The sequence below is a fragment of the Neolamprologus brichardi genome, chromosome 4, assembly GCF_056152115.1.
Source record: "Neolamprologus brichardi isolate AB-2024 chromosome 4, ASM5615211v1, whole genome shotgun sequence".
NCBI lineage: Eukaryota > Metazoa > Chordata > Actinopteri > Cichliformes > Cichlidae > Neolamprologus > Neolamprologus brichardi.
The window spans coordinates 19,357,613-19,370,363 of NC_142107.1; the positions used below are offsets into that span (position 1 = coordinate 19,357,613).

General features: G+C 39.5%; 1 protein-coding gene across 2 annotated transcripts in view; it reads right to left on the reverse strand.

Moving 5' to 3' along the window:
• Positions 1-711: 711 nt before the first annotated feature.
• The window catches only part of asic2 (acid sensing ion channel subunit 2), a 425,453-nt gene continuing 413,413 nt past the window's right edge, over positions 712-12,751 (reverse strand). For both annotated transcript variants that reach the window (XM_006802992.3, XM_006802990.3), the window contains 7 exons: positions 12,433-12,583; positions 12,038-12,094; positions 6,454-6,607; positions 5,252-5,343; positions 3,974-4,053; positions 3,256-3,324; positions 712-1,565 (listed from right to left, as the gene is read on the reverse strand). In XM_006802992.3, the coding sequence (XP_006803055.1) occupies positions 1,464-1,565; positions 3,256-3,324; positions 3,974-4,053; positions 5,252-5,343; positions 6,454-6,607; positions 12,038-12,094; positions 12,433-12,583 (705 nt within the window). In that variant the 3' untranslated portion in view covers positions 712-1,463. The remainder of the gene's footprint in view (positions 1,566-3,255; positions 3,325-3,973; positions 4,054-5,251; positions 5,344-6,453; positions 6,608-12,037; positions 12,095-12,432; positions 12,584-12,751) is intronic.

Below are 12,751 nucleotides of genomic sequence, written 5' to 3' on the forward strand. Positions count from 1 at the left end.
ACATTCAACTACCTCAATAACATACTGGCCTACTTAGAACTGCTGAATGAGTAATATTCTTAAAGAAACGTGACATATACGCAGTCAATTGTGGACCTGGAGTTGACGTTTCACCAAAGTTCTTTTGAATAAGATTTGCTTCAGGCATCTCTGCGTGGTACCCGTTTTTATGAAAGCCATAGAGAGAAAATAAAACACAATTATTTACACCATAACACAGCAGACCCTGTATCCTAACAAACATCCTGGCCAAACACTCCTCATGGTGCTTTTGTAATCATTTTTATAATCATGAAAATGGTTTAAAATTGTTAAGCTTGGGGATTTCTTTTGGACGAGGACAAAACGATGCCATTCTTGATAAAATGGTAATAGCTGTCCAAAATTTCACCCTGACATTCTCTTAATGAAATAATGCTTTAACAACTCTCTGGTCGTATTCATTTACTGCAGTGTTTTGTACAAGGCTTGCTGTCTGGCAGGCAAATAAATCCTCTGGTGAAGTGCAGGGGCCAGAAGCAAGTCCTTTATTCACATAAATTAAATGTAAGCATACGGCATCATTTTAAAGATGCCTGTAAAGAAGGGCTTAGCACTGCAACAAACTTGCCTTCGAGTAAACTCGTTAAACAGACACTGAAAGGTGAAAAGAATATGCAAAATGTGGGCTCCTAAATGTTCACACTGTTTGCAATAAACAAAGCAAAAATATTACGTTTTTTTTCCTCCCTCACACTTCACCAACTCCTTCTACTTCAAAGATAATTAGCTGCATTTTGTAATAAATGATAAACTGCTCATTAGAATAGATTCAAGAGACGGTTTGGTCACAACCTGAACTATGATTTTAAACAACCACACGTTCAATCTGTACATTCGAAGTTCAATGTCTCACCTGGGCCCTTGTTACAGGCCTGTGCTGCAGATGGGGGGGCGGGGCAAATGGCGCACATATAGAGTAAAGCAACACTGCAGTCCAACGTATGCATCAGCAAAGAGAGCAAGAGAGATCGACGCATGCAGTTTGGACAGTCGAAACCAATTTTTGTACAGTTCGTTTGGCAGTGAGCAACATATTTGTGTTATTTTACATAAATATGCTGCACAGGGATGCGTCCCCTTTATGGGTTATTGTCCCACCCAGTCACATTTTTTGTGTGTGCGTGCATGTGGAGACTCAGACCCCACTGCGGGTTTGGCACAGCAGAGGCCACCCTCCCATTGCAGGGTGACAAAAAGTGCTGATGAGTCCAGCTGACAGCTCCTTCATCCCTATTAGTGCCTCAGACGGGGGGAGGGGTGTGACAGAGCAAAGCGCTGTCCTTAGACCAACCAGTGTTCTTGTCCTTGTCTCCTCCCCTCCCTTTTTAAGGTCCTGCAGGATGCCGTAGCGAAGGATGTAGCGCCACCTAGTGGAGGCAGCCGCTGGATATGTGTTGCTCTGAGGGGAAGGGAGACGGGCTTCAGCAGGCAATCTCCTCCAGGGTGCCCAGTGTTGTCTGCAAGGGGACAGTCACGGTGTGGCTGATGGACTCTGAGTGGTTTGCCACAGGGTCACAGGAACTCTGGGAAAAAGAGTGAAAGGCCAAGGGCTAGGTCACATTATAAAGCGGCAAGATCATACAGGTCGTATTTAGAATGACCAAACTTCCACCTGAACTCTAAAAACTGAATTAGTATAAGTATGCAAGGTCTGATCAAAAGGTTTTTACTTGACCAATAAGATGCACAAACCCTCATTGGCTTTAATGTGTTTTCATTTCCTGAATCTGAATTCAGGAAAACAAAACAAATGATAAATTTAAGGTTATTGTACTCGGCCCTAAAAATCTTAGAAACATGGTGTCTAACCTAATATTAACTCAGGATAAAAACAATTAGTGATGATATAAAAAGTTGCTTACTGCATTTATTACTTAGGCTGGACTATTGTAAATATCAAGTTGTTCTAAAAGCTCCCTCAAAAGCCTTCAGTTGATCCAGAACGCTGCAGCGAGAGTGCCAATAGGGACTAGAAAGAGGGAGCATATTTCCCCTATACTGGCTTCGCTTCATTGGCTCCCTGTTAGTTCAAAATCAAATTTAAAACCCTTCTTCTCACATTCAAGGTCTTGAATAATCATGTGCTAGCTTATCTTGAAGTCCTCATAGTACCATATCACCCCAACAGAGCATGTTGCTCTCTTTAAAAATAGATTGGGAGGGCTCCCAGTTTGGATTTGGGAGACAGATACCTTCTCTACATTTAAGAGTAGACTTGAAACTTTCTATTGTGATAAAGCTTATAGCTATGGCTGGATCAGGTGACTCTGAACCCTCCCTTAGACACGATGTAATGCACCTAGGCTGCTGGGAAATTTGCATAATGAACTGTGAAGTGCAGAAGTTCACCACTTTTCATTTTCTGAGCATTTATATACTACTTTGCATTTACTCATCAGCTATCATTAAAGTCTGGCTCTCTTCTATAGTATGTATTTTGTCCTGTCTCTCTCTGCTCTCTTCTCTTTCCATCATCCCCAACTGAGTGTAGTAGATGGCTGCCCCCTCCTGAGCCTGGTTCTTCTGGAGGTTTTTTTCCTATGTAATGAACCCTCTTGCTGTGAGGGGAAAAGTGCTAACCTCTGCACTCACATAACTGGGAGTGCTAACCAGTAGACCAGCTAATTATTCCCTTATTAAAACTGAAACTCAGTCATGACTGGCTAACTTTGTTAGAATAGGAGATATGGATATACACATGAGCATTTTTTTCAGTTTTAATAAAACAAACAATAATAAATACACAAAAACTAAATAATAATAATAATAACAATAAAATCAATTAGCAAACAAAAAGTAATGTCTAATAAGCTGCTACTGAAAGCTGATAATTCTCACTGACTACTCTGCAGATATCCTCCTTTAAATTTATATTAAATTAGGGCACAGTTTGACAGTCCATCAACATTATGGTACTCCTTATACTGTCGCTGACATTACTAACACTAAAGACAGTGGTTGTTGCTGCTTGGTTTCATCAAGACATCTCTTTTGGAGCTAAGCTTTCCTGCCAAATTGCCATGACATGGTCAGAACACAGTCTTAGTCTTGCTTGGGTGCCCTTTCTACATGCTTGTGTGGAGGAGCAGGAATAGGGCACGGTTTGATATGCATGATCAGAGTGAGTGGAATTATACCAGATTTACATGCTCCACTTCCAAAGAGCTCTCAGTGAAGACGACTAACAAGAAAAAGTGTAAAGGTCACTCTTACCACGTCCTCTCCGTGACTCTCCTCCTCCTCCTCTCTGCTTAGTAAGTCCAGTAGTCTGTCTTTCACCACCTGCAGATCAGAAAATAAAAATCAGAAACACTTAATTCTGACTGTTAGAGAAGATCTCTGAGAGCTCTTCTTGTAATTACTGACTGTAAAGAAACATTTGGTTTCAAGGTAAAAACGGAATTAGGTGGGAAATGTGGCAACAAAGTACGACATTACAATAAGCTCAGCGTGAAAGCAACAGCTTTCATGTTGAAAAACGTTGCTTTAGAAATGCTTATGTCAGCGACATGATGCCTTCTTATCCCCATAACTCCTTTATGGTCATTAAAATGAAGGAAAAATTCTTCAAAATGACTTTTTCTGTGTATCTGTAAAACCCTAGGGCAGGCGAAGACTGTTATGTGTTTATCAGAACCCGCGAAGCTGAAAGCAGCATGAGAAGCTCTAAAAAAAAGGCGCACAATAGAGTAAAGGTAATGGAAAAGTATCATCCCACAGTCCTTTATCTCAGCCAGAACCAGAGTGAATTTAGCTTTTTATCTGCTTTTTGTATCTGTGACATTGATTCTGTTGTCACCATTCACGATCAAGGCTCTACCAAAAATCAAAAAACCAAAAATGATTAAACTCTATTGAAAGCAGGGTTGGTGTTCAGGATTTATTAGTCATTTCAACAGGTATATATGACAGTAAGAAATTTGAAACAGACCTCATACGCGTAGTCAAACAGCTCTAAGATGGTGAGGATGCTGGCTCCAATGAACAAACCCATCTGGCCACCAATATCACCTGTGGAAGGACAGAAGGACAGTACAGACACCAAGAGAAATACAAATCGAAGACATTTTTTTGTTTTTCTGGAAAGATCTTTGTGTCATGGTCAGGAGAAAGACTTGATTTGATTTACTTGCAACACGTAGGCACAGATAACGGGGACAGACAGGCAGAAAGAGAGACTATTTTTTCTTCATTGTGAAAACAGCCTGGTGTTATAAATTGCAACAGGCGTGTTGCTACAGGTGAAGAAAAAGATGTGACCCAGAAAGTCGAGCGACACTGACAGATCCATGGGTTTGATGGCTCATCGGATGGTGCTGCAGTTTGTTGGACCAAACTGATACAAAAGATATGTTAGGTCTTGAAAGGTCATTAAAATGACTACAAAATTGCACTTTTTAGGGCATTTATTGCCTTTTAGAAAGTGGAAAAAGTAGAAAGGCATCATTTAATTTGGAAATAGTCTATCAGAAAGCTCTGCACCAATTCTGAAGCTGCTCAGGAGGAAAAAGGAAACACAGCAGGGAGTGATAGGACACCTAAACAAAATGCAGGGCATGAGCCACAGTGCTAACTACTAATTCCGACTTTATTGCTCTCTGAAACAGGTCTGCTATCCGTCCGCATCTAATATTGCTTTGGCATATAAGGGCAGAGATGCTGTCTGTGACTTCAGCAGCATCTGATATATACATATTTGACATGGTTTATTTTTCTTTGGTAGTTTTGACACCAGAATCCCAGAACATCTCAAACCATCACAGCTCGTCTCAAAGCCACCGGCGTTCATAAACGATATAATATGAAAACATAAACAACTTTACTGAGCTTTCTGTGTTCAATCTCTAATAAGGAAACATGGAGATTATTAATGGGTAAATTTACGAGGTATGTTGGAATTATCTTTTTAAGACAAGATGCTTCATTACCAATAAGTAATGAGTAATTTAGCTACGGCAAACATCCTTTATATAAGAAATAGAAATAAATCTCAAAAATACAGTAACCTAACATAATAACAACATATGTTATAACTTAAATATGAATCAAGTAAACAGTATAATCTATGAAAAATGCTCATGAATAAAGATAAATAAGATAAATCACACTTTTAAGACTTGTACATGAAACAAACATCAAGATTTTATACTGTTTGTTTTCCATTTGGGATCCAGGTTTGGAAATCAAGGAAATCAATGAGCCCACCTACCCAGCAAGCCTGCCACCTCATAGGCTTTCTTCTGCTCGATGGTCTCGTAGTTCAAAGCTTCAAAGAACACATCCAACACCAAGATGTTGTCTCTGTAAAAGGTAACAGAAGGTTCATTTACTTTTCCTAATAAAACCCCACTTCAGGTAAAAACTTCAGTTAATAATAGTTCATTCATTTCAAGAGCGACTAGAAGAAAAACAACTTGCTTGCTACATTAATTCATCTTTCAACGATCCCTGTTATCTACAACCTTTATTTAAAGCAAGAACAGAGAAAAGGCCAAGTGGTTTGCGTGGGTAATTCGCAAGGAGAAACTGCTTAACCTCTTTACAAGCAGAGTTTGGTTTTCTCCTTTTTTGTCCGTCTCCCCTTCAAATGATCAATTCATAGACACAGTAAGCTCAGCTCCTTTTTTATTCAATTGTAAAATGTCATGTTGCATACGTTTACGAGTAAACAAAGTGAGTAGTTCTAATTAATCAACAAAAGCACATTAGTACTTATTAAACTGGGTTTAATTAAGGTTAAAGATAACTATAAATTATAAACTGTACCACAGGATCAGTTATAAGTGTAGGAATTTTGTATCTGCAAGCCATCATGCTTTAAAAGAAGTTTGTGTGTTTATTTTTTTTTCTCCGAAAAACTCCTCCTGCACGATCGTAGTGTTGAGCAACCAAACTTGGCTGACAAAGAACACTCCAGGTCTCTGAAGGTTCTCATCTATATTAGAGATTATGATTGCATCATGTTGCCTTGCACCAAATGGCATGTTTTCATCGTTCACAAACCCATAACAACTTACATTATTTTCATTTTATGATAATAACATCTAATTTATATTCACAAATCCTCAGTTATGCACAACATATTCTGAAATCATCAGGTTGCTTGGCAACCACCTACCAATGGACTAAAATTATCTGATTTTTTTTTTTTTTGCCTTCATGCACTTTCAGCTACTTATCACACCTTATTCTGTCAGCATCTGCAAAAGCTGAATTATACACTATAACATCATCATGTTGCCTAACAACACCATGGTAACGGGCTACAATGGCCTATGTTTTGTGTCTATAACACCTTATACATGCATAGTGTCATTTCCAACAGCAATAACAGGACAAACTGTAGCATGGTTATGTACTAATTACTATAATATAGCAGATACAGAATGATAAGGAGAGTTATCTACTCACGTGATGTACTTCTCTGACTTGTTGAACTTTTTCTGCAGGTAGCGGGCTGAAGTCTTGCTGGGGATTTTGACCATGGATAACTCTTTGTTGTAGCGGGTCATGTTGCATGGCGTCCTGCACATGCAGTTACTGCTTTCCACAGCAGACAGTTTAGCTTCATAAAGATGTGGTTATGGAGATGGGGGGAGTGTATTTAAATTTGACATTTTAAAAAAAAAGGAACAAAATGACAGAGGATGGGATGAGCATGATTGACACAAGAAAAAAACATTAGATTCCAATTCCAGACATAGTCAGAAATCCAATCTGAAGGCAGCAAATGGACCAAACTGGCTCATGTCTACCTGAACAGTGTTTTCATGAAGAGTTTCATAAAGTATTGATTGTGGGTGTGAGGCTCCTGATGTGTTTTTGAATATTAAGCTGACAATCTCCGCATTTTTTTAAGCCCTTCATCCCACAGGCAATTCATATCAAACTGGCAAAGACGACTCATCCCATTTATTTAAAGAACCTTTGCCCAGACTGAACTGGTGTAATAATAAATTTCAATAAAAATGTCCAGGAAGTGAGTCATCTGCACAAAGCGGTCGATATATTAATCTAATATTGTATGAGAAATTCAACTCACCGTTGAGACTACAGAATATATATCTCTTATTACAAGATATAATAAAAGACTAAAATAATGTATACTATAGGAATTGTCCCCTGGGATTGCAAACCCTTTTCTTTGCCCTGCTCAGAGGATAGTGCTTTCTGGGATTTTTAGTGGGGCTTACTGTCCTTTCTCAGTTATCTAATGGTGAGTGGCCACAAAAGTTCATAAAAACTGTTTGCTTATATTAAGGTATAGAGCAGTAACCGACTGCAAATACATCTAGACTTGGGCCCAAATGCTTTTTTTTGACCACTGAGAGTGAGAATAGTGGACAGTGAGCAGCATAGAGAACGAAGAGTGAGAGCAGCATTTGTGCAGACAAACAATGAATCAGAGAAATAAACTAGTTTGCTTGTTTCACTAAAGTGATGTTCTGAAGGACAAAACCCACCCACACCTCCACATAACCCCATTTTTGTGTATGAAGTTTAAGCTTATCGAGTCCACAGTAGTCACTGCTCTCAATTGTGTGCGCACTGTAGAAGCACCAAAAACAGCAGTTCCTTGAGTGTCCACCTGAAGCTCCAGAACTCAATTCCTGATGTTAAAATGCTTAAAATGCTTAAAATGATGTTTAACGTCACAGAAGTAGGAAAAAAAACATGGTTACAGCCTAATACAAAAACAGTTTTGGTCTCTGCCTCTTCATAGGAACATACAGAGTGATTTTGAAACTCACTGTTTTTAACCCTTTTAAACTTAATGCCAACTCAGGAAGCTGTAGCTGATATCCATCTTTAAGACACTAAACTGGATCTCTAGATTGTGCTTGTGGTTTTGAAGCTTTTTCTGGATGATTATCTGGATATCTGGCTGTATTGTATTTGGAAGTATTATATTTATAGTATTTTTTTTTACTTTTATACTTAGTAGTTGGCAGGATCTGTATCTACATTGTTCACTGATGTAGCCTGCTAACCCATGTCATTCTAATGTTAACTGATAAATTCACCCTTTCATTTAATTGTGGTCACTTCTGACTACACATTATTTAGGTACTGATACACATTTTTACTTTTTTAATAGTTAATATAGTTTTGCACTCCATCCAACTGCAAACAAACAAAATTATTTGACTGACGACTTTTACTATTCTTTTCCTCGCTCATCTGGCATTATTCTAACTAAAGTTAGAGGTCACACGTGCTGTACATACAAACACCGGCATAGAAATCAGCATAAACGCCTGCCCACATTTAAAAAGTTCTATTGTGTTATGTGGATGTTTACTCAATCAAGCCCTAATGAAAGTGATGTCATAATTAGTGTCGCAGAGGAGAAATTATATAGCACATCAGGACTCTGACGGGGACAAAGTCCTTACAAAGGGACAAAGTCCTGATGCACAAACATCAAGCCCTAATGAAAGCTTCTGCTTTGCCAGACTCAGAGGAAAAAGTACTTGAATACACCGAATGAGTTTGTGTGAAGTCCACATCCTCCTATATAACACCGACTCTCTCAAGAGTGATGGTAATATCAAGCAATGTTTTATCAAATAAAAGGTTCTCGGGTACTGAGACTGCTCATCCATCACTCTCTTAAAGTCAGATTGTCTAAAATTGTTTAAATAGAGCTCGTTGAATTTTGCCAGAGATTACGGAGCTCTTGTTCCCACAATGAAAAAACTTTTCTTTTCAGAGCTAAAAATCGTGGGAGTTAAAAAAAACGGTCAGAATGGAAAAGAAAGCAGAAGTTAACATAATCAGACCTTTTTTCTGACCAAAGCAGCGCTGTGGCAGGCCCGCAGATCACAGAGCAGGAGGCAGATATTCCCCACGGTGCACTAATAGCTGGCGGGACCACACAGTCACGTAATTGCAAGAGGAAATTCAATATGGCTTCACAGTGGTCTCTTATTCTTATTCAAATGAGACGTTATTGGATACATGAGAGCAAGGCCTCATGCATTCGAATGATTGATTTCTTTGTCTAAGCCTATAACCTTTGTCCAGCTTCTCCACTCTCTTTCTCATGCACATTTTAATCTAAAACGTGAAATTACTATAATGCATTTCCTTCTGAATAATTTCATAATTTTCATAATGCTAGCATTACCAGCTAGTCATACATTACCTGACAAAAACTAAAAACAAAGAAACTGAAGACCATTTCTGCCTGGATTTATAGTTTTATGCCATCTACATTTCCTCAAAAGCAAAGATAAGCAAGTTCACAGACAGCAGATGCAACTGTCTCCTATTAAAATATATTTTCAAAGCTACTTCAGGACTTGAGTGACGCAGTTACATGGGTAGAGAAACCCAATCAAACTCTGCTGTGTGAGATCTCCTGTGGTGGGTATAGCAAATTGGCAGTTGGACTTTAAACTTGAATTCATTTGCATTCAATGATCCAAGCTGAGTGAGTGAGTGTGTTGGAATTATGAAAGCCTCACTGTTCCAAAAATGAAGCCAATTACAGAAGAGAGAGTAAAAGAGCTGTCTGGAATATGCACCTAAGCCTTGTGCACTCCAGGATCGTACCATGTAACTTGCGCTTTCGAGTGCATGCTAACAAAATATGGGTGAGTTGCACCGAGGGCTCTCGTGGTGTGGGAGTGCTGCGGCTTGGTGCTGATTGCCTCAAACTTTTGTTGGACTGTTTTGTCTATTCCTTGCTTGCCAGAAATAATTTATGATGAGATGAGAAAAGGTGGGGGCTGAGCAGGGAGAAAGCTGAAGGATGAGAGCAAGTATTGCTGATGAACTCCCACTGGCCAGCAGTTGAGGTTGATAAAGGTCATCATTACTCATTGTGCTTCTGAATCTAGTTAATATTCAGTGTATCTATGTACTCGCTTAGTGTTTATGCGCTTTTGTTTACCATGAAAATATATTAGATTTGAATTAACATGGCTATCAGTGGCTTTGGTTAACAGTTTCAGGTGTGCCATGATGTCTTAATTACTAGTCTTTCCCCCCCAGTAACAGTGGAAATGTCTTGCATTGCAAAGGTCTTTGAGTCTTTAAACTGCAGTGGGACAGCGGAAAAAACCAAGCCAGACATGATGTGCATCAAAGCCACAATTCTTATTGTGTTTGTTCTGTTTCTCAGTTCCTTTCAAGAGGAACTTTTAGCCACATTCCCACTTCCTACATTTTTGTTTTCCCACTGGTCCGCGTTCAACGGGGCACATCCAAAACTCATAACTTTTTTTTGCTACAGTTCACAGGTTGAACAACACACAGCTATAGGGCTTTCTGTGGCACTTTTGCTTGCCGTTCAGTGGGGATGTCAGAAGCGTTAAACTATTAGCAGAACGATGCTCATAAATCCCTGGCGTATAAAAAAGGCGGCACACATAATGAATGAGCTGCCATAGGTGCAACCTTGGGTAACATACCAGGGCACCACCATTTCTCTTTTTTAAAAAAAGAAAGAAAAAAAAGAACATGCTGCTGTGTGTCTTGATTTCCCTGCAGCCCTCCACTGACCTGTTTCCCATTTACTCATTTTCTAAGCATCTATTCAGGTCTATGTTTACCTTCTCTGGGCTACACCGTTGCTGTCCTTCATGCTATTTATTCTTGCAACCTAGCCTCCATCATTGTTATCATTTCTTCTGCACGTAGTTCCATCATAGTGAGCTCCAAACACCAACCTTTTTTATGCATTTTCAAAAAGACGACACATTGAAAAGGTGACAGATGATTTTTTTTCCTAATTAAAAATGGGCTTCTCGCCCCCACAAGCATTAGATTGTTGTTGTTGCATAGACTATGTTTAGTCAGGTGTTGTATAATTGTCCTTCTTTTCTCTTGTCACTTTGTTTACATGCATTTATGCATACACTCAGAGAAGGCCTTTGCTACTGTATGCGAAAAGATAATTACCAAGTGTCTGTGCTCATCTTCCTTACTGATGCATTCACTCTCTCAGGTACAACGTGGGCACTTAACGTTCAGTGTATAGTTACATTAGCTATGCAGTAGACTTTTTAACAGTGCTGCCAGGTTGGTTAGCTGCTGTAGTTTTATATTCCTTAAAGTTTGGTATTTAGGTGTTGTGCGTGCCTATTGGCGTTTCAATGAACTTGCTACACATAAGCGCCACCTCTAGCCTAATCTGAACTCTAACGCTGCAGTCCCTGTCTTGCTAGCACACCCTAACGTGACAATCATATATAGGAAACGGGATGAGAAAACACCTTATGATCCAGCGGGCTTGAAAGGCTATCACTTTTCAAGAAACTGAATCTAGATAAAAATCACCAAAAAATCAATACCGCCTGGCTTGTGTGTCAATTTGGTAAGATATCAGACAGATGTATTTGCAGAAGCATTTTCATAGGAAGTCGTCGGATGAGCCTACACTTAATAAAACTGTTAAAAGTTAATATAAAATCTTGACTCTGAAAAAGTGAGCCAGGCCTGTCAGAACTTTTTACATGGCTGTGTCTTTTAGCTCAATGCAGGAAATATGACGCATTATCTTTCTGACCATCCAGGCATTAAATTGAACTCTTACACTGCAGTCCCTGTCTGCTCTGATGGTGGTTACAGACTTGATGAGCCCTTCACGCACAAGGGGAAACATTAAGATGACTCCTCTTGATTAATTTAAAAACTTCATAAGTGACACATACACTTACAATATAATAGACAGAAACTTTTGACGCCTTAGTAGAAGAGCAGCATTGTGTCTGCGGGGCCTATGTTCTCTTACAAGCGGGATGCGCAGTGTGACGGTGGCAATCAGTTGTTGTCTGTGTGTTTTACCACATTACTCTTAACCTGAGCTGTTTCCCATTTAAAATTCTCTCCAGTGTTGCTTACTTTTAAATCAGGTTTAGCATTAAAGCTCTGTGTCAACAGAAAAAATAATCCTAATCCTTTGCTGAGGCAAAAAATCATATGTAAACCAGCATAGGCTACATGTGTATCATTTGAATCCCCAGTGTGTGTATCCAAACAGACTTACCAAGGGCAGGCTCAGCACAGTCCTTGTACTGCTCAGGTGTGCAGTACGAAGCATCTCCTAGGAGCAGTTTAAATAAGACACATTAGAAGAGGTGTTGACCTAGTGGTGTTTAAACATTAAGTTCTTGACACACTCGCACCATAAACACATGGATGAATGAATCAATCTGCAAGGCACAGCACCTTTTCCCCTGCCAGACACATAATCCCAGGGCTTTTTAAATGCCAACACCTGATCCAGCATTGACTTATCATATCATTATGAGGCCTCTCCATGGAGTTAAATCTCATAAAACCGTGCTGGAAACTCTTGCTGCTGAATACGTGCTCAATACCACATCACCTCTACTTTGATGTTTTTCTGCCCAGTCCTGTCAGAACAGCGGGGGAGCTTACCAGGCATGTGCACCATCCTGCAGTTGCAATTCTCCACTATGTAGCGTGTTTCACAGTCGATCCTGCAGGCAGTTACACTGTAGACCTGGAAAAAGCCAGACTCCAGAGCTTTCGACTCACACTCGCCCCATGGGGGAGGCAGGTAGGTCAGCTACAGGTAGGAAATAAAGTGGAGGTTGGTTAAGGATGGATGTCTTTGGAGGCCTGTGGTATTACATAGTAATAATACATATAATGATGTAGACCAAGAACTAAGAAAGAAAAGGACCTACACCTATTTATAGATTTTTATTGACATTTCTATTGCGCCTGTATGCAT